The following is a 27351-nucleotide window of genomic DNA, read 5'->3' on the forward strand; positions in this document are numbered from 1 at the left end:
CTGAATCCCATAGAACACCTGTGGAGAGATCTAAAAATGGCAGTTTGGAGAATGCACCCTTCAAATATCAGGGACCTGCAGCAGTTTGCCAAAGAAAAATGGTCTAAAATTCCAGCAGAGCATTGTAAGAAACTCATTGATGGTTACCGGAAGCGGTTGGTCACAGTTATTTTGGCTAAAGGTTGTGCAACCAAGTATTAGGCTGAGGGTGCCAATACTTTTGTCTGGCCCATTTTTGGAGTTTTGTGTGAAATGATCAATGTTTTGCTTTTTGCTTCATTCTCTTTTGTGTTTTTTCATTTAAGAAAAATTAAATGAAGATAATAATACCAAAGAATTTGTGATTGCAATCATTTTCAGGAAGAAACTGTTTATTATCTGACAGAATTGCAGGGGTGTCAATACTTTTGGCCATGACTGTATATATATATATATATATATATATATATATGTATATATACCACCGATCAGCTGTTATTGGCTCTAGAACCATGTATATATTGCATGGAATTACCCTGCGAATGTGAAGCGGCCACTGCCAGATGCTGCAGATCAGCTCCTATTTTCCTGAATAAGAGCTGATCTGCAGCACTCGGGAGCAGCAGCTACGCATTAAATGGAGCTGCAAAGTGCAGCTACTACTGCCGGAGATAACAGTTGAACAGCAGAGATACTGCATGTTGGATCCCCAGCGATCTGACATTGATGAACTCTCCTAAGAATAGATTATCAATATCATATGCCCAAAGAAAGCCTTTAAAGGGAATCTGTCACCCCAAAAATCGCCTATAAGCTGCGGCCACCGGCATCAGAAGCTTATCTATAACATTCTGTAATGCATTCTGTAATGCTGTAGATAAGCCCCCCGATGTAACCTGAAAGATAAGAAAAACAAGTTAGATTATACTCACCCAGGGGCGGTCCCGGTTCGGGTCCGGCACCTCCCATCTTCATACGATGTTGTCCTCTTCTTGCCTTCCTGTCGCGGCTCCTGCGCAGGCGTACTGATCTGCCCTGTTGAGAGCAGAGCAAAGAACCGCAGGGCGCAGGCGCCTTTGCTCTGCTCTCAACAGGGCAGATCAGTATGCCTGCGCAGGTAGCCGCGACAGGAAGGCAAGAAGAGGACAACATCGTATGAAGACAGGAGGCACCGGACCTGGACCACAACGCCCATCGGACCGGAACAGAACGGGGACCGCCCCTGGGTGAGTATAATCTAGCTTGTTTTTCTTATCTTTCAGGTTACATCAGGGGCTTATCTACAGCATTACAGAATGCATTACAGAATGTTATAGATAAGCCTCTGATGCCGGTGGCCGCAGCTTATAGGCGATTTTTGGGGTGACAGATTCCCTTTAAGGAAACAAAATTCTTAGCCCCAAAAAGCTGGTAAAATTAAGGCTTCATCTGCAATTACAATCGTATGGATACCCGCCACCTCCGATACCTCTTATTCTAATGTAGACCACTCCGCTGGCCTTAGCAAGGACAGGAAGCTATGTCACCGTATTCTCAAGTCACCAATCTCAGGCCTCAGCTGACCAAAGAGGACTGTGATTGGCTGGGAATGGGAAGTCATCACTTCCTCTCCTGGTGAAGACCACCAGAGCAACTTGTGCCGCAATAATGGGTTTAGAGGTGAGTATGCCTTTTAATGTTTTAAAACAATTCCTGCCACTAAAAAAATAAATAAAAAAATTCCCATTGAACAACCTTTAAGTAAATCCTACGATTCGAATTTACCACTAACGACCAAGAAAAATTAGATGTCAGTATGTATCATAAGTTTTATGACTGCCTCGGTGGCTGGTGTAGACCCTCTGCGTGATGGAACAGGCTACCAGGTATTCAGCAGCCCTCTGATGGCGAGGTTGGACTTGGCTGCCAGCAGACATGAAGCACCACCCCAGGCCAGTCCCTGGATGCCACGCACCACCAAGGAGCCAGATGGGAAGTGCAGCACTGGCACTAGGGAAAAATGAGGGTGGCAAAACCTGAAGCTTGCTGTGCGTAACCCTGAGCTCCCTGACGTCCCTAGTCGGGTTATTTCACCCTGTGTGGCGCACGCGTTCCTATCCCTGTCTTACCCCAAGCATGGCCCTGGGTAGTGCGTGAGGCAGCAGGAACATTAGTCCTGCTCTACGATAAAGCTCCAACAAAGTGTTAATCCGCACAGTGGGGAAGCCCACTTGGTGCACAGGTAACTGCATGAACTGATGCTGCAAGCATGTGTACAGCAGTAAGTGCTCCGTGAGCCGGGGTGCCACTCCAAAGAAAATAGCCACAATGAATACAAAAATTGAAAGGAATGGATGGCACTCACCAGTTAAAAAACTTCTACTTTAAAACCTCGGCGTCGGGAGGATGGGAGCAGGAGTGGAATGGACAACAGCCGATTCGCGCTGCAGTGGCGCTTCTACTAGACGACTTCTCTTTCCACGACTCCATACTGATACCAAGGTATAGCAAGCTATCACTGGCAACTACCCAAGCTAAGAGGTGAGTACTTATACCAGAGGGGAGTGGAGGAATCAGAACAGCTGAGATAACTCATGACGGAAAGCTTTAGGAGACAAACAGAACTGCTTAACCCTTGCAGCACCGCAACAAGGGAAATCTGCACAGCTAACTGTACAGCAAAGCAGATCCAACCAGTGCAGGCGTGCAGCCAAACGCTGCGATCTTCTGACCTCTGAAATAGAGGAGGCCAATCTGTCACAGTATACCCATGACAATGAAGCAGCAGGTTTTAGTTGGCTGGAGGCAACTTAGGCAATTATCTATTTAATTTATTAGAATTGTTTTAGATATTATATTGTAATAACAGACAAAAATTTACAATTAAAAATTAGGATCGATCTCTAAGTACAATTAGAGGCACCAAGTTACTAAAATTGGAGGTATTAGCAATGAAAAACAATCTTCTTATTCACCAGTAAAGAAGAAACATCATTGGTCCCTTCTGCCTATCCCTTCTATTGCCAAGTACAGTAACTAATGTCTACAGGTTAAACAAGACTCTTCAAGGGAAAGTATGGACTCAACAAAGCAGAGTAACAGACCTCACATGAAGCCCCCAACATATGGGCTTTCACACTCTACAGTAGTGAAGCACATAGCACACACAGGGGAATGTCAATGTGACATCACAACTCACGTGATGACATCATGCGAACTGCACAATGATGTAATAACACTAATATACATTAAGATTACATTGTATAAAAAGTCCAACTAATTATATTTGCATTACATATGGGATATACAAGAAGATATTGGTGGATTGGTGGTGGGATCAAGTATAGGTTTCTCCAAGGGGAAGTAGGGTGAAGTGGCTCATAAGTGGAGAAAGAAACATATTTCTCTGATATCATCTTTCTAAAGGTTTTTTCATATTTGCTTGTACAGTTTGTTGAAACGACAGCGACCATTTAAGCTGATGACGTGGACAGCTTTGTGCCTACAGGCCAGATGTGAACGCAAGTAGATATCATTTCACATCTTTCATAAATTACCTTCATTAACACAGACTCACTGAGCTTCTCCCGATTAACAATTTTGATGGCAACCTTTTGACACGTTACACAGTGGATCCCAAGTTTCACGAGACCTGTAAGTGAAGACAAAATGTATATGATTACAGATGGATTAAATGTATGTTCACGAAAAATATCAATATTATAATGGTATTTCTAAAAAAAATTTAAGGTATTTTATGGTTAAGAGACATGTCCAGTGCAAGAGGGTGGCACGTTCAGGTAGTGGAAGTAATCGATGTAAGAGTAGTTGCAGCAGCGAATAGTGTACATTCAGCTGCTGATGTTTTGCAGCTGCTCACTTTGTGGCACAGTAGAAGTCTAGGCCACTGTTATTGGCTGATGTTTTGCAGCTGCTCACTTTGTGGCACAGTAGAAGTCTATACCACTGTTATTGGCTGATGTTTTGCAGCTGCTCACTTTGTGGCACAGTAGAAGTCTAGGCCACTGTTATTGGCTGATGTTTTGCAGCTGCTCACTTTGTGGCACAGTAGAAGTCTATGTCACTGTTATTGGCTGATGTTTTGCAGCTGCTCACTTTGCAGCACAGTAGAGGTCTATGTAAAGCAAGGGTGGGGAATCTTTTTTCTGCCAAGGGCCATTTGGATATTTATATCATCCTTCGGGGGCCGTACAAACTCCGCCCACACAGTACATCCTGACTCTGGTACTGGTTTCAGGACGTAATCTTTCATTACATGAACTTCGATGTGAATACTTTTCTGCCCAATGATGACAGAAGTATTCTGGGAGTGATACCTTTACTGGCTAACCAGAAAATAATATGTTTGCAAGCTTTCTGAGCACAGTGGCTCCTTCTTCAGGCAAGTTGTAATCTTGCCTGAAGAAGGAGCCTCTGTGCTCTGAAAGCTTGCAAACATATTATTTTCTGGTTAGCCAATAAAGGTATTACTCCCAGAATACTTCTGTCATCATTGGGCAGAAAAGTATTCACATCGATTTTTCTGGCTAACACGGTACCACAATACAATTTGTTATTGTACATCATTACATGTACTTCAATGTTCAGTAATGAACACTATGTGTGTGCTAACAGAGCACAAATTAATGAGCTGGTTGTAATCAAAATACAGCTACCTGCCCAAGAATTCGGTCCCTGAGAATCTGCCCGGGGGCCTGATAAAAGGTCATCGAGGGCTCTTAATGGCCCTGGGGCCTGAGGTTCCCCACCTCTAAACTGTCAGACCCACTGATATATATGGTATATAGATTAAAGGTCCTCCCAGTGAAATCATTTAGTGGGGCACGTATTCACCTCCCCTGAGTTTGGACGATCAGATCTCTATATGCTCCTTTCGAACACCGTTCCTCTAATAATGGAGGGTCTACAAAATTCCAGTGATGAGGAATTACTGTTTTAGCTGCCTGGACGAGATGATGCAACAAAGGTGTTTTTATAACCAAGTCTGGTCATAGCATATATATAAAAAGTATAAATGCTGCAGGGTCCCCAGGGATTGAAATCCCCAAATCACCTAAATAATCCAAATCCGCCTCTCCCCCTCCCCCCCTCCAAAAAAAAAGCTTCCAAAACCAGACAGGACCACCAAATATGTGCCATTGCCCCTCACACCGCCAACATTTATCCGACATAGGCTAGGGTCACACCAGCATATTTTCTCACATCTGAGAGAATCGGGTCGATTATGCTAATCACACTGATCAATCTCTGATTAGAGTGTGATTCGATTTTTTTCAGATGCGGAAATAATGGAAAACAAAAATGTCTCCATCTTCTCCATTCTCTCAGTCCATTAAAATTGGACTGCACTCAGATGTCATCCAAGTTCAATAAAAAATTTTTAACAGAATCATTGGCTTGCATGCCTGAGTGAAGGTCGACTATTGGAAGCAAATTGGGCACAACGCGGACATGTGCATTTCTCCATAGAATAACATTGATCTGACAAAATGGTCATCTGCACGAGTGCATACAGGAATTATTATAACTCTATATCATTTAACGTACAAATATTATAAGTTTCAGCAAAAATGAGTATCTGATACAATGTCGAAAGTTCTAGTTGAGGCACCTTCTCCTGGTGGTCATGATATATGATATTTGATATTCAGGTTATAGGTACAGCGATGGGGCGTAATCTCATCCCAGGACTATGAGGATGAAAGGCTGCAGGCGAATCTTCACCTCAGGTCACCAGTGAGGAATGAATGCATCCTACGCATTCTAGAATATATTAAGCTTCTACATCATTATCCGTAAGTCACAAAGTTATTTCAGCGTCTCAGTCAATATCCGTAGAAATGATCAATGGGTTAACCAAGTTAAATAGGGTTTTGTGGAATGAAAAATTAAATGTAAAGAATGGTTTCTTACATTCTATGAGGATGAGCCGAAAATCTAAGTTAGGTGGTGCAACAGGGAGTAATATTATTACTATCTATACAAAATTTACACCCTACGCGGTATACACATTCTCCCCCAGGCTCCAGAAATAAAGCAATGGTAGCGCTAATTGGCATGATTGCTGGTAATGAAGACTCAGGGGATGATGTTGGTTGGGGGCTGGCGGGAGTGGCGGAAGCTGTGTGTGGGAGGGGGTCCCATATCGCACTCTTTGAAGTTAGTCACAGGCGGCAGGACAGAGTGTGCTCCTGGGAAAGGAGTAAAGAGAAAGTAGGCCATGGAGGCTGTACAAGGAAGAGGAGCATGGAGATGAAGGCTGGAAGGTGCAGAGAAGTAGGAAAAGATATTATCCTGTAAGGCCCTGGTAGTGAAAGGTGAGCGGAGGACAATCAAGGTCTCAGACTAAAGCCACGTTCACACGTTCAGGATTTGGTCAGTATTTTACCTCAGTATTTGTAGCCAAAACCAGGAGTAGAACAATCTGAGGAAAAGTGTAATAGAAACATACGCACCACTTCTGTATTTATCACCCACTCCTGGTTTTGGCTACAAATACTGATGTAAAAAAACTCGCCCAACACTGAACATGGACTAATATGGGCAAAAACTGGGACAGGGTTAAAGGGGGTTGTTCACCTTTGGAAACAGTATTTTTTGTATGTATTTTGGGGTAAAAATCATTTTGGTAATTGGTATTCATTAACAATGTTGTACTGTTTATCTTCAGTCGACTCTTTGTTGCAGTATCGCTGGCTGCAGAATGAGGTAACTGAGAATCCATCAGTGACCTCGTTTTGATGGTCCAGTAGGAGAATTTCTCTTGTCAGTATTTTGTAGCTACAGGGAAATAGAAAGTCTGTAAAAGTCAAACAATGCAATATTTTGAATGAAACCAAACTGCAAAAAAATGCATTTTTAGCATCCACTTAAAGAAAAAAAATTTGACGCCAGGGATGGGTAACCCCTTCAAAGTAAAAAAAAAAAAAAAGACAGTTTTTGCTCTTATTTTGTTCCCGCTGCTTCCAGGTTTTTTTCGTAAATCTAACCAATGGTTCCAGAGATATGGAGCTTTTTAATTTAGTGCTGATTTTTATAGCCTTTACTAAGGAGGCGTGGCTTACAGGGTTCCCTGGGGGCGTGTCTTTAGGCTGCTCTGCATAATTACCCTGTGGGCCACGCCTCCTTGGAAGGACCATAAACAGTAGCACTAAATAAAAAGGCCCATATCTCTGGAACTGTATGACGGATTTAACAAAAGACAAAAACAGAGTACACAGGGGAGCAGCAGAAAAAAACTGAGAGCAGAAACTGATCACTTTTGTATTGGTGACCGGTCCCCTTTAACATCAACGAGGGAGCGGAATGTGGAATAAGATGGAGGCATCAAGGCCCATCACATAGAGATAGGAGTACTAGTGGGATCCAGAGGGAGATGATCATCTTGGACATGAAGAGAAAATGTATAGAGCATATTGGCTGCATAAAAAGAAAAAGAGAAGCAAAAGCGCACCATGTTTGCAATTTTCCGGTTTCTTCGGGTCTACGGAAGCCCATGAAAGCTCAGATCACTCAGAGTTAAAGAAAAATGCAGCATCACTGCTTGCAATGTGGAAAATCCTTGATTTATTTAACAATGCAAGAGGATAATCAAAACACTTCTCTTGCATACCAAAAGGCAACACATTAATTAAACGTTATTAAAAAATACATTTTATTTGAAATTCGACTTGGACTTTTGTTCCAAATGCATTGCTTTTTTGTATGCAAGTTAATTTGTTTGTTTATCCTCTTGCATTTTTGCAAAAAAAAAGAAAAAAGATTTTTTTCACAATGAAAGCAGTGACGCTGGACTTTTTGAAAGGAATCTGTCAGCAATTTTTTTTTTGCAGTGTGATCTGACAGCAGTATCATGTAGGGACAAAGACTTTGCTTCCAGCAATATTTCACTCAGTTGTGATACACTCACAGTTTTGTCTGCTGCAGATCTAGCAGAGCTCGGAATGCTGAGCCCTGTATAACTCCGCCAACACAGAGTTACACAGAGCAGGAGGACTAGCTGGCACGTGACACCTAGTCCTATAACCATAGCCTACTGCTGCTAAAACAATGATTTTACTGAAACAGCAAAACACAGTCTAGTAAGTGACACATTACTGGAATCAAGGTCTCTTCCTCTACATCATGGTGCTCTCAGAGTACATAGCAGACAGATTCTCTTTAAACTCTGGATGATCAGAACATATTGGTTCTACAGAAAGTCTCGATCATCCATTAAAGAGATTCCCCAGAAAGAGACGAGATGATGATCACGTACATCAGGATTGACATGGCCACCTAAGAAGTTCAGAAGATCATTGACCTCTTGTTTTTGGTCTTCTGCACAAACCAAAAGCCTTGTAGCTGCATGTGTGAATACGGGCCATTTGTGATAAAACCAAAGCTTCAGGGGGTTAATACAGAAAGAAAATGCTGATTGTTCACCGTGTGATCTTGTGTCCTCCAGATGAAGGAGGAATTACGTTCTTGGCACTCAGATGATGTCCCCTACAATCACCCGACTTGTCCCCACAGCTGTGAAGATGTAAGAAGCAGCACTCGCTCGAAAGGGGGCGGCTGAGGTGATGGTGTATAACATGGCAACCACAGAGACGCTGGGCCCCCCTATTGAGTGCCAAAGCTAGAGCCAAAGCCCTGAATACCTGCCCATCCTAATAAAGGAACATATGCTCACAGCTAGACAACGTACATTGTCTCATTAGAAGTAAGTGCCAGCGCTCACATAGCCAGTAATGAGCCTTGGCAAAGACGTGCGGAAAAGTGGCCCTCACATATCAAGTCCCGAGCAGATTATTTTACTGCCTACCGATGACTTGTTCAGAAAAACCCAACACGTCAGATCTACTCTGCCCACAGTGTGCACGGGAAATCCTCATCCAAAAATGATATTGAAAGGACGTCCTCATATCTGTTATTAGAGATTGTTCGGAGCTGACGCATTTTACATATTCACGGTGCAAAACGAATGTAGATGTATCTACGCGTCTACGTGGCGAGACGTGAACCTACACATTAAAGACACGCACGCGGTCTAATTCACAGGTACGGCTTTACGTAATTGGTCTGTATTCCAAGCTGAGCCGGGGCCTGAGGTCTTCTGGCCCTAAACACCGAATACTCTTATGTCAGTGGGATGATGAGTAATGAAATGCTGATGTAGCCGGATGCTGCGGAGGGTGCCATATAACAGCAGCCCCTGGGACAGAGGAGAGGAAGTAAGCCATGAAAAAATAATGGAAGATGAGACATGAAAAGTCCTAATGGGAAGCCGGGAAGGGAAGAAGTAGCAGCATTAGAAAAGAGTGAACAGATGACGGAATCATGAAAGTGGAGGAAACGGAAGATGAGGATGGAGATCACATAAGGGAATATCAGGAGCACAGAGAGGGTATATGGCAAGTGCAGGAGAGAAATGGACTCAAAATAAGTGACCCAAAAAATGTGATAACGTACAATCACATCTTTATGAACAATCCTTAAAAAAATACATTTATTCATCAAGAGGGACCATGCAAAATGTTAATTTTAGTTCATCTTACTGTGACACTGTGACGGTCTTCGGTAAGGAAGGGGGGCCTCAAACTGTCCCTGGGACACTATCTCTGTCCCGGGGTACTCTTGAAGGTAGAGAGGCCCGAGTCTCTGACCTTATTAGACTTCTGTTAAACCCGGATCTGTCCCCTCCCACACCCCATGAGGCATGTAAGGTAAACAAGACACAAAGACAAAACAAGGATAACAAAAAACGTCTATCATACAGAAGCACTAACCAACAATAGGGAAGAGGATAGGGACAGGGAGGAATAAACTAAATGGGACCAGGGGATGAACACACACGTACTACAGCAAACCACAGATCACTACTACAACTCTACTCCAACCACAGTACAAAGACCTTTCTGATGATCTTTTTAATCATAGACCTGAAACAGGGACAAGGAGGTCATCCTCTACGTCTGGAGGAAAGAAGGTTTAAGCATAATAACAGACGTGGATTCTTTACTGTAAGAGCAGTGAGACTATGGAACTCTCTGCTGTATGATGTTGTAATCAGTGATTCATTACTTAAATTTAAGAAGGGACTGGATGCCTTTCTGGAAAAGTATAATGTTACATGTTATATACACTAGATTCCTTGATAGGGCGTTGATCTAGGGAACTAGTCTGATTGCCGTATGTGGAGTTGGGAAGGAATTTTTTTCCCCAAGGTGGAGCTTACTCTTTGCCACATGGTTTTTTTTTGCCTCCCTCTGGATCAACATGTTAGGGCATGTTAGGTTAGGCTATGGGTTGAACTAGATGGACATAAAGTCTTCCTTCAACCTTAATAACTATGTTACTATTTTACTTAGCTTTAGCACACAGCACAGGAAATCAAATCTTTCACCGGCAGAGACAAGAAGGTCTGGCCAATTTTTATAGGAAGAGGTAATGACCAAATCAGAAGCAGCTGAAATAGAGCTGCATGGTTATGACCAGCATAGAAAGGGTTGTTAACCTCTTCAGCACCAGAAGAAACTAAATCCATTTAATATGGGACACAAATCCCATCATTACCCGGCATGACCGTCTAACTCCAGGTCTTCCAGGGGTACGTGACACCCTTATGACACCTGCAAAGAATTAGCCTTTCCCCTTCAGGTCTGGAATGGCAATTCTGCAGGGATACGGAGGTAATGTTTCATTTTTAAATGCCACCACACCATAAATCTACATATTATAACCAATAAAAATGTAGTATCAGAAAATATCCACTGATAAACTATCACGGGCCATAAAGTGCTTGGGATCTGTATGGTATTTGTGGTGGATGTTGTGCACCACTGGTCTTCTGGCTAACATGTAAGTGTAGCACGTGTTCTCATCATAAGGTTTGGTAAGGGACAGGGTGGCTTATGTAGTCATCTTACAGGCAACGGTGACCTCAGGGATTGAAGCTACAAGGTCTGGAAGCCTGAGGTGCAGAACAGCCCCAGGAGTGGTCTCTCTGAGGTGCAGAAGAGCCCCAGGAGTGGCCTCTCTGAGGTGCAGAAGAGCCCCAGGAGTGGCCTCTCTGAGGTGCAGAAGAGCCCCAGGAGTGGCCTCTCTGAGGTGCAGAAGAGCCCCAGGAGTGGTCTCTCTGAGGTGCAGAAGAGCCCCAGGAGTGGTCTCTCTGAGGTGCAGAAGAGCCCCAGGAGTGGCCTCTCTGAGGTGCAGAAGAGCCCCAGGAGTGGCCTCTCTGAGGTGCAGAAGAGCCCCAGGAGTGGCCTCTCTGAGGTGCAGAAGAGCCCCAGGAGTGGTCTCTCTGAGGTGCAGAAGAGCCCCAGGAGTGGTCTCTCTGAGGTGCAGAAGAGGCCCAGGAGTGGCCTCTCTGAGGTGCAGAAGAGCCCCAGGAGTGGCCTCTCTGAGGTGCAGAAGAGCCCCAGGAGTGGTCTCTCTGAGGTGCAGAAGAGCCCCAGGAGTGGCATCTCTGAGGTGCAGAAGAGCCCCAGGAGTGGTCTCTCTGAGGTGCAGAAGAGCCCCAGGAGTGGCCTCTCTGAGGTGCAGAAGAGCCCCAGGAGTGGTCTCTCTGAGGTGCAGAAGAGCCCCAGGAGTGGTCTCTCTGAGGTGCAGAAGAGCCCCAGGAGTGGCCTCTCTGAGGTGCAGAAGAGCCCCAGGAGTGGCCTCTCTGAGGTGCAGAAGAGCCCCAGGAGTGGCCTCTCTGAGGTGCAGAAGAGCCCCAGGAGTGGCCTCTCTGAGGTGCAGAAGAGCCCCAGGAGTGGCCTCTCTGAGGTGCAGAAGAGCCCCAGGAGTGGCCTCTCTGAGGTGCAGAAGACCCCCAGGAGTGGCCTCTCTGAGGTGCAGAAGAGCCCCAGGAGTGGCCTCTCTGAGGTGCAGAAGAGCCCCAGGAGTGGCCTCTCTGAGGTGCAGAAGAGCCCCAGGAGTGGCCTCTCTGAGGTGCAGAAGAGCCCCAGGAGTGGTCTCTCTGAGGTGCAGAAGAGCCCCAGGAGTGGTCTCTCTGAGGTGCAGAAGTCATTGGACATTTAGCAGCAGAGGGGAATGCTCTAGGTTGCCCCTTGGGTCACTACACTACCGCCATCTACAATGGCCATCACGTAATGGTTTTCAGGTGACGGGCACAATGCTATAAGGATAAGCCTCTACGAATTCCATCTGTACACGGGCCACTCAGCAAGGGGCAGGATAAGGATAAACGAGGCAAATCCCAGGAGCTAGACGACCACGGACTTTACAAGGTTATCATCTAACAAACTGTGACTTTATAACTTTTTTTCTAGAAAGTTTTTATAATTAATCACTAAAGAAGCCAAGTGGCTACAGAATAGGCTTAATCGGCTGATAAAAAATGTCCATCCCTGGATTTTATAGACATGTCAGCACAAGACTTTTACTGAAAGACAGTCAAACAATACATTTTCTCCTTGACAAATACAGTTGCCACAGATAAAAATAGACAAATATCACATTAATATTTAATACACCGAATATGATGGGCATGTTTATGAACCAGGCCTGGAGCTACAGATTATTCATTAATCCCTTTCTGGATGTAAGAAACAATTATGAAGTTTTACGTAAGATAAGCGCTGTATGTGCTATTAAGAGGAGCATTTTCCTAAAGTAGAAAACACTTCAATATGTCACAAATGCAGCATTTCTCACGATTCATAGTGTATTACCTATTAGTTCAATATAACCCGTCTCATTGCAGCACTCCAGGAAGAACCTTGATGCCTTGTTCATCCTATGCCCTACTTTAGTCCATTTTCAAGACCATAATAGTGCATGCAATAGATGGCAGCCACTGCATCCGTCCACAATACGTAGGAGGAGGACACGTGGACAATCATGTCCACATTTGCGCACGTGACTGATCTGGAGTTGATATGCTGGTTTTGTATCTCCGACATTCACGCCCAAGTTCGGATCGCAATGTCCAAAGCAGCCATACTTAGGCATAAAAGGGAGGCCAATGTGACGGGGTTTGGGGCAGGAAAGAAGTCTGTGGGAAAGTGGGTTCAGAAGTAGGCGAAGGTAAGGGAGGAGAGTATAATGTAATAATAATATAATATAATGACATCAAAAGGGACGGACATTTTAATTGAATATTGGAGATAGCCATCTCCCATCCCCCACCCAGCCTATCAGAAGGCAGAAGTCAGGGGAGCTTTGATTAATGAGGCGGGATGAGTTTTTTTGGCAGATTTGGAGAACTTACTGTAGTTATCTTTTTCATGGCAGCGAGTAGTGGGGGGAGGTTGCTAACTACCTGCTTGTGATCTGCGCTATTTTTTCGCCAGCACAGAGCAGTCACTGACTGCTCCTGCCGGTGATTCAGCTGCTCCCTGTCAACAGAGCAGCTTTTCTTTTTCCGGGCTCCTCTGTCGACGGGGCGTGCCTGCTGGTGTCACACTGATCAACAGCCAGCTCCACCACAAAGGCAGTAGGGAGCCGGCTCTCAATCAGCATGATGTCGGTAATCCAACCCTGTCAACAGAGAAGAGCAGAAAAGAAGCTGCTGCTCTGCTGCCCTGACGTCAGCAAAAACAGCTGAATCGCCGAAAGGAGCGGTCACATGCCGGCGAAGAAGGGTGCCACAGACAATCGGTCTACAAAAAGAAAAGATACCTCAAAATGGAAATTGACTAAGATGTATACATCTTTTATCCATGAAAAAAAACGGATAGAATGACAAACGGATGTCTGAATGAGGCTGAATAATGCTGATGAGCCTGCCACTCGGGATCTGTGGAAATGTGGGTAGCAACAAATCACGTTGTAACTTTTGCTGCCATTACGGATTTCACTTTTGGAAATACAACGTTAATACAACCAAGAAACATCCGAGAAGAGTATTACAAGCCATCATAGAGGACGTCTGAAGGACTCGAGCTTCCTCGTCTTCTTATTTTAGGTGACTATGTTCTTTGCCTAGCTTCCATGAGGTGTCTTGTATACTGTTATATCTAGGTGTTTTTTCCGCTTTAGTATGCACTGCGGAATACGGAATACTACAATGACGCTTGGCACCGGAGCCTGCTTGTTAAATATACAGAAACAGACAAACCAATGATGCAAGTGCAGTCGATGTTCCTTGCCTTTGGCAAAATACACCTATAAAAGGATCTAATTGTCTAGAATTCCCATACCCATGTACCGCAGGCTTAAGAAAGCCTTTGATTTACCGTCCTAATGAAATACTAGCGTTTACTTGGCTTCAACATGAAAAGTGCTATGGGTTAACATCTGAATGTCCTTATCTTAGCTCTTTATTTCTTTAATTGCTTCCTATATAATAATATTTTATATACTTTCCTTGCTCAAGTGTTTTATATGAGCTTGAGATGTTCATGACCCCAATGCAAAACCCACTTTTCCCATAAGACGCAAACCTCAGTTCTTTATTTATCAAGATCCGTCATAAATCGAGAATCTAGAGCCAATAGTCACATCGAAGCAACAGACTGCCATTAATGAATTTGGCACTGATTCATTTTTTTGCAAGCCATGTAAGATTAACAAAAACATTTTCATAAAGTAATACAAAAAGAAGACTCTGGGTATTAAGCTATTTTTTTTTTTATCAGGACAATATGAAAATATTTCTATACTATATATTTTCCAGAATCCGTGGCAAAAATCGGAAGCAGAACTTTAGAATTCTGCTGCGGATTTTCAGTTTTGTGGTTGTGCACAAGGATCAGCCGCAGTCGAAGGGGTGAATCTGGAATCTGCTTCTAGAAGTGACATGACCCTTTATTTTAGAGGGTTGGAAAACTTTCTTGAAACCAATTGGTGCGCTTTTTAAGCATTTTCTGAAGTGCATTTTGGCACAGAAATGTGCAATTTCTGGATAAAAATCCACGGGAAGAAACATGGTGTGAACATACCCTTATTTGCCTTGTGAGAAGTTTACATTTAAAGTGTATGCATTACTCAAAAGAGTGTAGCCATACAGGATGTTCTCAAGGCCCGATCACACATTCGGTTAGCCAACATCAGCTAGATGTTCGGTTAGACCATCTCTCCCAACCACCTCAAACACAGGAACGCTCGGCCGACCACCCTTCCTTTTTTTCCAGTATTTGTTATGTTCCTGAACATTTTTTAATCATGTTTTGAATAAATTAATAAACTATTGTAGTTTTTTAAAATATTTTTGTGTCAACTTCCGGAGATTTTTTCTTGTGCCTCTTTCTTGATTATGGGGCATGAGAAATAAGGTTGTATTGTTAAACTAGTAGGAAGTGTGGGCCCTTGCTCATGGGCGCTCTTACTGATTGAGGACTTGTTGGTTTGATTTATGTTTTGTTATATACATTTTTATTTTATTTGTGTGTATTGGAACAAATAATGTAACCCAATCACGTACTATTACTTAGGCAGGCTCTATCTTTCAAGATTAACCCCAAAAGACGTGCAGTGTCCGTCATTGGGTGCCTCCTCCTGTTTCGTGTGGCCTCCAGCGATGAGCCCGCACCTTTTCCGGCACATGACAGCTAATCTCTGTAAATGTGAAAGGCAGACAAAAAAATTATGAAGGGTTGCAACGCAGGATAGTGAGGAGGGTGGATAAGCAGCCATCATCAAGTTCTAAAGAAATTCAGCTGTCCTGCAGGCTCAGGGTGCATCAGTGTCAGTGACCCAGGAGGACAGCACTGCTGACACAGAGACATAATAATGCTAGACTGCAGTTTGCCAAAATGTACATGAGTAAGCCAAAATCTTTCTGGAAGAGCATGTTGTGGACAGATGAGCCCAAGATAGAGCTTCTTTGGTAAAGCACATCCTCTAGTCATTACCGAAAATGGATTGAGGCCTAAAAGAAACAGAACACGGTACCTACAGTCAAATAAGGTGGAGGTTCAAAAATGCGTTTTTAACTAAAAGAGCCACCTTGTGCTGCATTCTGACAAGGTGACTCTTTTAGTTCGGGTCCCTGGCACTGCTGCGATAATCGCTTTTGAAATTTGTCCCTCATACCTGTGAAATCGTCCGGGGGGCACGTCTCTCCCCTTAATCCAGACACCTCACATCTGTCACTCATGGCCTCTGTGCGCCGGGCGCCGCCTCCTCTTTCCTTGAGTAGCGTCCTCTGCGCCTGCGCTGTTATTTCATGACATTTCATTTATGTCAGAATGCAGCATTAGTGCAGCACAAGGTGGCTCTTTCAGTTAAAAACATCTGAGGGGGTGACAGGTTCCCTTTAACAGAAATAAACACTTGAAATAGATCACTCTGTCTGTAATTACTTTATATAATATATGAGTTTCACTTTTTGTATTGAAGAACTGAAATAAATTAACTTTTTGATGATATTCTAATTTTGTGAGAAGCACTTGTAGCTAGAGAGAACTAATAGACAGATATAAGATAGATAGAGAGACATATAATACACTGTGTTCAGATTATTAGGCAAGTTGTATTTTAGAGGATTATTTTTATTATTGATCAACAACTATGTTCTCAATCAACCCAAAAGACTCATTAATATCAAAGCTTAATATTTTTGGAAGTTGGAGTGTTTTTTTTTTTAGAATTGGCTATCTTAGGAGGATATCTGTTTGTGCGGGTAACTATTACTGTGCAGAATTATTAGGCAACTTAATAAAAACCAAATATATTCCCATCTCACTTGTTTATTTTCACCAGGTAAACCAATATAACTGCACAAAATGTAGAAATAAACATTTCTGACACGGAAAAACAAAACCCCCAAATATTAGTGACCAATATAGCCACCTTTCTTTATGATGACACTCAGCAGCCTCCATCCATAGATTCTGTCAGATGCTTGATCTGTTTACGATCAACATTGCATGCAGCAGCCACCACAGCCTCCCAGACACTGTTCCGAGAGGTGGACTGTTTTCCTTCCCTGTAGATCTCACATTTTATGAGGAACCACAGGTTCTCTATGGGTTTTAGATCAGGTGAACAAGGGGGCCATGTCATTATTTTTTCTTCTTTGAGACCTTTCCTGGCCAGCCACGCTGTGGAGTAGTTGGAGGCATGTGATGGAGCATTGTCCTGCATGAAAATCATGTTTTTCTTGAACGATACTGACTTTTTCCTGTACCACTGCTTGAAGAAGTTGTCTTCCAGAAACTGGCAGTAGGTCTGGGAGTTGAGCTTCACTCCATCCTCAACCTGAAAAGGTCCCACAAGTTCATCTTTGATGATACCAGCCCATACCAGTACTCCACCTCCACCTTGCTGGCGTCTGAGTTGGAGTGGAGCTCTCTGCCCTTTACTGATCCAGCCTCTGGCCCATCCATCTGCCCATCAAGAGTCACTCTCATTTCATCAGTCCATAAAACCTTTGAAAAGTCAGTCTTAAGATATTTCTCGGCCCAGTCTTGATGTTTTATTGTATGTTTCTTGTTGGTCGTTTTCAGCCTTCCTTACCTTGGCCATGTCCCTGAGTATCGCACACCTTGTGCTTTTTGTTACTCCAGTAACGTTGCAGCTCTGAAATATGGCAAAACTGGTGGCAAATGGCATCTTGGCAGCTTCACGCTTGATTTTCCTCGATTCATGGGCAGTTATTTTGCGCCTTTTTTGCCCAACACGCTTCTTGCGACCCTGTTGGCTATTTGCCATGAAACGCTTGATTGTTCGGTGATCGCGCTTCAAAAGTTTGGCAATTTTGAGACTGCTGCATCCCTCTTCCAGACATCTCACAATTTTGGACTTTTCAGCGCCCGTCAAATCTCTCTTCTGACCCATTTTGCCAAAGGAAAGGAGGTTGCCTAATAATTATGCACACCTTATATAGGGTTTTGATGTCATTAGACAACACCCCTCCTCATTACAGAGATGCACATCACCTGATTTACTTAATTGGTAGTTGGCTCTCAAGCCTGAACAGCTTGGAGTAGGACAACATGTATAAAAAGTATCATGTGATCAAAATACAACTTGCCTAATAATTCTGCACATAGTGCAGATAGATAGATAGATAGATAGATAGAAAACAGAGAGATGATAGTTAGATAGATGATAGATAATAGATAGATAGAAAATAGATAGATTGATTGATAGATTGATACAGTGATAGATAGATTGATACAGTGATAGATAATAGATAGATATATAGATAATAGATAGATAGATGATAGATAGATAGATGATAGATAGGTAGATAATTGATAGATGATAGATAATAGATACATAGATAGATGCATTCTGGGGATACATTTGTACCACAGCCGCTAGGGTTAGAGACTATAATCGGCTCCTGAGTTTTCGGACCCTGCAGTCACACTCCCTTCCATTGACCTCTTTAATTCAAGCATGCTGCAGCTAATTGTATCGGCCGGCGGCAGCTCATCAGTCCTTCTCCATGCACCTAGAAAGACCTTTTCTTAGTGCCTGGAGCAAAATCCTTTCTGCTATATTTTTTTTTAGACCAAGCAATGACAACTGAAAAAAAATCATCACTCATGCATTGTGCAGGAAGAAAAATGAGTAATAAAATAATTCTCAGTATTAAGTTAAGGGTTCTCCATCAATTATGTGAATTATTGAAGCCGCTGTAATAATTGAATTCATAATTTAACGCATAAATTCATTTGAGAGTTTTACATGTATATTTGATCCCCAAATATTAAATAACATAAGAGAACATAGAAAATGGAGTCGCTCACAGAATGATGCATTGTCTCTGCCCAGGGGGCAATGATTGAAATACAAATGACTCCCACCCTGACCCTTTACTCATCATTGCTGATCCGAGTGGGTGGGAAATACGTATCAATAATGGCCAAGCTCTGAATGCTCCCAGTACAAGGAGTAATTTCACCCACCGAAGACCCATTCGCATACAGAGTACACGTATAACAATTCTGCAATGAGAAATTACGTTTGTCATTTGGAAAAAATGAAGGTGATATCGCCATCTGTTTTACATGGGACTGCAGGCTACCATGACGCATGATGAGTTTAGGTAGATGGATTGTGTTGGGTCCAGTGCTCTGACTGTAATGGAGTCTACAGTATGAGTATCTATTAAAGTGTATAATTCCCTAGTTTAGGACCCCCCGGATCAGGAGCGGTCATCCAGAGTGCAAGATGCTCATTGTAGATGATCTTCATGGCGGTCAAGAGAGAAGGCTCCTGACCATGGGACTGCTACTATACCCTGCTATAGTATATGAACATGGGTCTCTAAATTGGACAGCCCTTTGGTGGTGCCCATACACCTTCAATAGCTGACGGCTGAATGTGCACTTATCTTCTATTCTTCTAGGACATGCATGCTCAGCTCAGTCGAGTTATCTCAAACCACTCGTGGAGACTCTTCTCTCCTATGTCAGAGACACTACTGATGTACTGACGAAGGTCGACGGCCTGTTCCTCGAGGCGGGCATGCTTTTAGTTACCATAGATATTGAATCTTTATATACCTCAATCAGACATAGTGATGGTTTGAAGGCAGCGCGCTATTTCCTGGAGACGGCCAACTGGGATGGACATTTTTCAGATTTCATGTTAGATTTATTAGAATTTATTTTGACCCATAATCATATTGTTTTTAACCCCTTAGCGACCGCCGATACGCCTTTTAACGGCGGCCGCTAAGGGTACTTAAACCACAGCGCCGTTAATTAACGGCGCTGTGGAAAAAGTAAATAGCGCCCCCCAGAGTCGGATTTTCTCCGGGGTCTCGGCTGCCGGGGGTAGCCGAGACCCCAGAGAACATGATTCGGGGGGTTTTGTACCGACCCCGCATTTGCGATCACCGGTAATTAACCGTTTACCGGCGATTGCAAAAAAAAAAAAAAACGCGATTTCTTTCTAATTTCTCTGTCCTCTGATGTGATCGCACATCAGAGGACAGAGAAAAGGGGTCCCCGATCGCCCCCCGATACTCACCTGTCTCCCCCAGTGCTCCTCGTGGCTCCCGATGGGCGCCGCCATCTTCAAAATGGCGGGCACATGCGCAGTGCGCCCGCCGGCCGGCCCCAGGAGAATCTTTGGGGTCTCGGCTACTGGGGGTAGCCGAGACCCCAAAGAGCATGATCGCGGTCGGTTTTACCGACCCCTGTTTTGCGATCGCGCGGTAATTAACTGTTTACCGGCGACTGCAAAAAAAAAAAAAAAAAGCAAAGTGTAATTCTCTGTCCTCTGATGTGATCGCACATCAGAGGACAGAGAAATAGGGGGATTCGGGGACCCTATCATACTCACCGGTGTCCCTGGGTCCTCCTGCTGCTCCTCCTGGCCGCCGGGAAAAAGAAAATGGCGGGCGCATGCGCAGTGCGCCCGCCATCTGTCTCCATCTGCCGGCCGGCAGGAGAAGAGCAGTTGGGGCTAAAATTAGGGTTAGGGCTAGGGTTAGGGCTAGGGTTAGGGCTAGGGTTAGGGCTAGGGTTAGGGCTAGGATTAGGGTTAGGGTTAAATTTAGGGTTAGGGTTGGGGCTAAATTTAGGGTTAGGGTTGGGGCTAAATTTAGGGTTAGGCTTCTTTCACACTTACGTCGGTACGGGGCCGTCGCAATGCATCGGCCCGACATACCGACGCACGTTGTGAAAATTGTGCACAACGTGGGCAGCGGATGTAGTTTTTCAACGCATCCGCTGCCCAATCTATGTCCTGGGGAGGAGGGCGCGGAGTTACGGCCACGCATGCGCGGTCAGAAATGGCGGATGCGACGTACAAAAAAACGTTACATTGAACGTTTTTTTGTGCTGACGGTCCGCCAAAACACTGATCCAGTGCACGACGGACGCAACGTGTGGCCATCCGTCACGATCCGTCGGCAATACAAGTCTATGGGCAAAAAACGCATCCTGCGGGTACATTTGCAGGATCCGTTTCTTGTCCAAAACGACGGATTGCGACGGATGCCAAACGATGCAAGTGTGAAAGTAGCCTTAGGGCTAGGGTTAGGGTTGGGGCTAAAGTTAGGGCTAGGGTTGGGGCTAAAGTTAGGGTTAGAGTTGGGATTAGGGTTTGGATTAGGGTTAGGGTTGTCATTAGGGTTACGCTTGGGATTAGGGTTAGGTTTGGGATTAGGGTGAAGGTTAGGGTTGTGATTAGGGGTGTATTGGGATTAGGGTTAGGTTTGAGGATAGGGTTGAGATTAGGATTAGGGGTGTGTTGGAATTAGGGTTTTGATTAGGGTTATGGTTAGGGTTGACATTAGGGTTGTTTTGGGGTAAGGGTTGTGATTATCGTTAGGGTTAGTGATTAGGATTATGGATCGGGTTGGGATTAGGGTTAGGGGTGTGTTGGGGTTAGGGTTGGAGCTAGAATTGGGGAGTTTCCACTGTTTAGGTACATCAGGGGGTCTCCAAACACGACAGCCAATTTTGCACTCAAAAAGTCAAATGGTGCTCCCTCCCTTCTGAGCTCTGTCCTGCGCCCAAACATTGGGTTACCCCCACATATGGGGCATCAGCGTACTCGGGATAAATTGGACAACAACTTCTGGGGTCCAATTTCTCCTGTTACTCTTGTGAAAATAAAAACTTGGGGGCTACAAAATCTTTTTTGTGGAAAAAAAAATATTTTTTATTTTTATGACTCTGCATTATAAACTTCTGTGAAGCACTTGGGCATTCAAAGTTCTCACCACACATCTATATAAGTTCCTTGGGGGGTCTAGTTTCCAAAACGGGGTCACTTGTGGGGGGTTACTACTGTTTAGGTACATCAGGGGCTCTGCAAACGCAACATAATGCCCACAGGCCATTCTATCTAAGTCTGCATTCCAAAACGGGGCTCCTTAACTTCCGAGCTCTGCCGTGCGCCCAAACAGTGGTTTACCCCCACATATGGGGCATCAGCGTACTCAGGATAAATTAAACAACAACTTTAGTGGTCCAATTTCTCCTGTTACCCTTGTGAAAATAAAAACTTGGGGGCTACAATATCTTTTTTTGTGGGAAAAAAAATATTTTTTATTTTCACGACTCTGCATTCTAAACTTCTGTGAAGCACCTGGGCATTCAAAGTTCTCACCACACATCTAGATAAGTTCCTTGGGGGGTCTAGTTTCCAAAATGGGGTCACTTGTGGAGGGTTTCTACTGGTTAGGTACATCAGGGGCTCTGCAAACGCAACATAACGCCCGCAGACCATTCTATCAAAGTCTGCATTCCAAAACGGCGCTCCTTCCTTCCGAGCTCTGCTGTGCGCCTAAACAGTGGTTTACCCCCACATATGGGGTACCAGCATACTCGGGACAAATTGGACAACAACTTTTGGGGTCCAATTTCTTTTGTTACCCTTGTGAAAATAAAAACTTGGGGGCTAAAAAATTTTTTTTGTGGAAAAAAAAATATTTTTTATTTTCACGACTCTGCATTCTAAACTTCTGTGAAGCACTTGGGCATTCAAAGTTCTCACCACATGTCTAGATAAGTTCCATGGGGGGTCTAGTTTCAAAAATGGGGTCACTTGTGGGGGATTTCTACTGTTTAGGCACATCAGGGGCTCTCCAAACGCGACATGGCGTCCGATCTCAATTCCAGACAATTCTACATTGAAAAAGTAAAACGGCACTCCTAATCTTCCAAGCTCTGCGGTGCGCCCAAACAGTGGTTTACCCCCACACATTGGGTATCAACGTACTCAGGAGAAATCGCACAACAACTTTTGTGGTCTAATTTGTCCTGTTACCCTTGTGAAAATAAAAATTTGGGGGCAAAAAGATCATTTTTGTAGAAAAAATGTGATTTTTTTTTTCACGGCTCTACGTTATAAACGTCTGTGAAGCACATGGGGGTTCAAAGTGCTCACCACACATCTAGATAAGTTCCTTAAGGGGTCTAGTTTCCAAAATGGTGTCACTTGTGGGGGGTTTCCACTGTTTAGGCACATCAGGGGCTCTCCAAACGCGACATGGCGTCCAATCTCAATTCCAGCCAATTTTACATTAAAAAAGTAAAACGGCACTCCTTCTCTTCCAAGCTCTGCGGTGCGCCCAAACAGTGGTTTACCCCCACATATTGGGTATCGACGTACTCAGGAGAAATTGCACAACAACTTTTGTGGTCTAATTTCTCCTGTTACCCTTGTGAAAATAAGAATTTGTGGGCGAAAATATCATTTTTGTGTAAACAAAAGCGATTTTTTATTTTCACGGCTCTACGTTATAAACTTCCGTGAAGCACTTGAGGGTTCAAAGTGCTCACCACACATCTAGATAAGTTCCTTAAGGGGTCTAGTTTCCAAAATGGTGTCACTTGTGGGGGGTTTCCACTGTTTAGGTACATCAGGGGCTCTCTAAACGTGACATGGCGTCCGATCTCAATTCCAGCCAATTCTGCATTGAAAAAGTCAAACGGCGCTCCTTCACTTCCAAGCTCTGCGGTGCGCCCAAACAGTGGTTTACCCCCACATATGGGGTATTGGCGTATTCAGGAGAAATTGCATAACAAAATTTATGGTTACATTTCTGTTTTTACACTTGTGAAAATAAAAAAAATGGTTCTGAATTAAGATGTTTGCAAAAAAAAGCTAAATGTTAATTTTTTCCTTCCACATTGTTTCAGTTCCTGTGAAGCACGTAAAGGGTTAATAAACTTCTTGAATGTGGTTTTGAGAACGTTGAGGGGTGTAGTTTTTAGAATGGTGTCACACTTCGTTATTTTCTATCATATAGACCCCTCAAAATGACTTCAAATGTGATGTGGTCCCTAAAAAAAATGGTGTTGTAAAAATGAGAAATTGCTGGTCAACTTTTAACCCTTGTAACTCCCTAACAAAAAAAAATTTTGGTTCCAAAATTGTGCTTATGTAAAGTAGACATGTGGGAAATGTTATTTATTAACTATTTTTCATGACATATCTCTCTGATTTAAGGGCATAAAAATACAAAGTTTGAAAATTTCCGTTTTTTTTCATAAATAATCGCAAGTAATATCGAAGAAATGTTACCACTAACATGAAGTACAATATGTCACGAAAAAACAATCTCAGAATCAGCGGGATCCGTTGAAGCGTTCCAGAGTTATAACCTCATAAAGTGACAGTGGTCAGAATTGTAAAAATTGGCTCGGTCATTAAGTACCAAATTGGCTCTGTCACTAAGGGGTTAAAGATAGGTTTTTCTTGCAGTTGCAGGGGACTGCTATGGGCGCGGCATGTGCTCCGTCTGATGCTAATTTATTTCTGGGGTACTGGGAGAGATCTATCTTCCAGGATGATGGAGCACATGCCGCGGACCAAGTGGTGGGCTGGTTTAGTTACATCAATGATGTACTCATGATTTGGAGCAGTGACGAGACCAGCCTATCCAAATTTATGCAGGACCTGAACAGCAACCCTTTTAATTTGAAATTTACGTATTCTTGGGATAAGACAAGAATTAATTTTCTAGATATCACCCTTTGTGTTGCCGAGGATGGATCCATTGAGACGGATTTGTATCGTAAGGAGACATCTGTCAACTCTCTACTCCATTACTCCTCAGCACACAATTATTCTGTGGTGAAGGCCATCCCAGTTGGCCAATTCTTGAGGAATAAGCGTGTTTGTTCTACTGAGGCCCGCTTTGAGGAACAGTCCGCGGCCCTTACTGACAGGTTTAAGGCCAGGGAGTATAGTCATCAGTGCATTAGGGCAGGGTATTGACGGGCTAGGCAGACCCGGAGAGAAGATCTGTTGACACAATTTAGGAAGACTAATCGGTTAAGAGACCCAGAGATCAGATTAATTTCCACCTCTAATTGTCGGTGGGATCAGATTCGCTACATCCTGACCAAACATTGGTCGGTTTTGCGGACAGATGGTGTGTTGGCAACTCATCTGTCTCCATTCCCACGTATGACACAACGTAGGGGAAGGAATCTTAGAGACAGTCTCGTGAAGAGCCATTATGTGGCTTAACAAAAAACTTTCCTTGCTGGGGTCGGCCCTAGACTCGGCTGTTTCCCTTGCGGCTCGTGTGTCGCGTGCCCTAACATTCTAAGATGTGAGACCTTGAAGTCATCTCATGGGAGCAGGAATTATAAAATTTGAGAATATATCTCATGTAATACGACACATGTGGTATACTATGCTACCTGTCCTTGCTCCCTCATATATGTCGGTATGACTTCTAGGGAATTGAAGGTTAGGACACGTGAACATGTATGAGATATCTTTGCCGCAAGGGAGGCACCCGATGTATCTATGTTAAAGACCCTGCCGAGGCATTTCTGGATGCACCATGGATCTGATCCCAGTGGTTTGAAGGTGAGGGGGATTGACAGAATTCATGGGGGCATCAGGGGTGGCAATCTAAACCAACTACTAGCACAGTGTGAGTGCAGGTGGATTGTCACCGTTGATACTGTGGCCCCTAAGGGACTGAATGAAAAATTAAGCCTTGTCCCCTTCCTGTGATATTCCTCTGCCTGCAGGCCCTAGACGTTTTGGGGATTGTGTATGCCCTTCTCCACCAGTTATCCCTCCTCTAGAGTGTGATTTAATTATAAGTAGATATTTACATATGCATCTTTTGCATTTTTTTATTTTTTGGCTTCGGTCTCTATCTTCCCCCTACGGAGATCTCTCTATGTTTTTTTTATTTTATATTGTTTTTAATTATTGTTTGTTCTCTTTTTTAGTAATCACATCTTTGTGTGGCTGCCTTGCCGGGTTCTGTTTTTTGAGACCATTCTATTGGTTGCAGTGGTCCATGTTCATGTGTCCAGTGGCTTCCATATACGAAAAGGACCATGGTTTTCCTATTGCGTCACTACAACCCCTCCCCTTCCCTTTTTGGTCATTATATCTGCACACTTCCGATATATTCTGTGTCTATACAACTATGCACTTTATCAATTGTATTTCTTTGTTATATTATGCACTTGTGCACTTTATTCGTAGTCTTGTTTTTGTTATTAGTTTGATGTATATTTATCTATTTTATGCATCTTATTTGCAGGGTTGTTCTTATGAACCCTGCCATAAATCATTGGTATTTCACTTACCCGCACTTTCACTAGTCATTTGGGGGTATTTTGGTTGGTAGTTGCCGTCTCTGGCATAATGACAGCTGCCATGGTCTCCAGGAAAATGGCCGCTGACTGTGCGCACGAGCGCCTTGGACCTGGGAAGTTTCTGGCTCCCCGGCGGTTATCATTAACAGCTGTGCACGCATGTCACATGACGTCACTCGGCGGGTTTCCGCCCCACGCGTGCGCAGCTGTGACGGCTGGGGGGGGAGTCGGAGCCCGGTCCCAGATGCGCGTGCGCCAATGAGACAGCTACGTTTCCGGTTTGGGCACTATTTAAACATGTGAGAGCGGCCAATAGTTAACCCCTTTTGAGAAAGCTGACCGTGAAACGTGCGTCAGGGAGCCACTGGTGGAACTGGGAGAATCATCTGTTTATACAGTTAGGTCCATATATATTTGAACAGAGACATTTTTCTAATTTTGGTTATAGACATTACCACAATAAATTTTAAACTAAACTATTCAGATGCAGTTGAAGTTCAGACTTTCAGCTTTCATTTGAGGGTATCCACGTTAAAATTGGATGGAGGGTTTAGGAGTTTCAGCTACTTAACATGTGCCACCCTGTTTTTAAAAGGACCAAAAGTAATTGGACAATTGACTCCAAGGCTATTTCATGGACAGGTGTGGGCAATCCCTTCGTTATGTCATTCTCAATTAAGCAGATAAAAGGCCTGGAGTTGATGAGTATCTATTAAAGTGTATAATTCCCTAGTTCAGGACCCCCCCCCGGATCAGGAGCGGTCATCCAGAGAGCAAGACGCTCATTGTAGATGATCTTCATGGCGGTCCAGAGAGAAGGCTCCTAACCATGGGACTGCTACTATACCCTGCTATAGTATATGAACATGGGTCACTAAATTGGACAGCCCTTTGGTGGTGCCCATACACCTTCAATAGCTGACGGCTGAATGTGCACTTAGCTTCTATTCTTCTAGGACATGCATGCTCAGCTCAGTTGAGTGTGCATGTGTTCTCCATAGGGAATAAAGTGCTGGTTTACTGTGATACATTTTAATTTCAAAGCACACATAATTTCAGGATTCTGTATACATGAAAAAGATCCAAATAGCGTTTGCCATGCATAGCCTGAGGCAATACATATAGATGGAGAAAAGTTTCCTAAAAGGACATATACATCCGGATATAGATAAAGATTATAATCAAAATTAGAGAATTCAATTCCTGTTAGAAAAAGACGACCGGTTCCCCAGAAGAATGCTCCCCAACAGTTGTAATGAATGATAAGTGTTGGAAATCTTGGCTTTATATTAATGGATGAGATGTTGTCAAACTAGATATTCTTAGCCGGAAAAGAAAGGTTACATAGATAAATAGGTGTCCAGGCATTGTGAGCCTATATATGCAAAAGTATGTCACAACAGGGTGCTAAAGAACCATTTAACCTAGCACAAATAACATTCACATCATACATAAA

At 43.6% G+C, this 27351-nt stretch overlaps 1 protein-coding gene across 4 annotated transcripts in view; it reads right to left on the reverse strand.

Moving 5' to 3' along the window:
- Nucleotides 1-27351, reverse strand: part of BRSK2 (BR serine/threonine kinase 2) — a 171358-nt gene that overhangs the window by 75695 nt on the left and 68312 nt on the right. For all 4 annotated transcript variants that reach the window (XM_069740145.1, XM_069740143.1, XM_069740144.1 and 1 more), the window contains exon 2: nucleotides 3516-3610. In XM_069740145.1, the coding sequence (XP_069596246.1) occupies nucleotides 3516-3610 (95 nt within the window). The remainder of the gene's footprint in view (nucleotides 1-3515; nucleotides 3611-27351) is intronic.

This window comes from Ranitomeya imitator, chromosome 9, assembly GCF_032444005.1.
Source record: "Ranitomeya imitator isolate aRanImi1 chromosome 9, aRanImi1.pri, whole genome shotgun sequence".
Taxonomy (NCBI): Eukaryota; Metazoa; Chordata; class Amphibia; order Anura; family Dendrobatidae; genus Ranitomeya; species Ranitomeya imitator.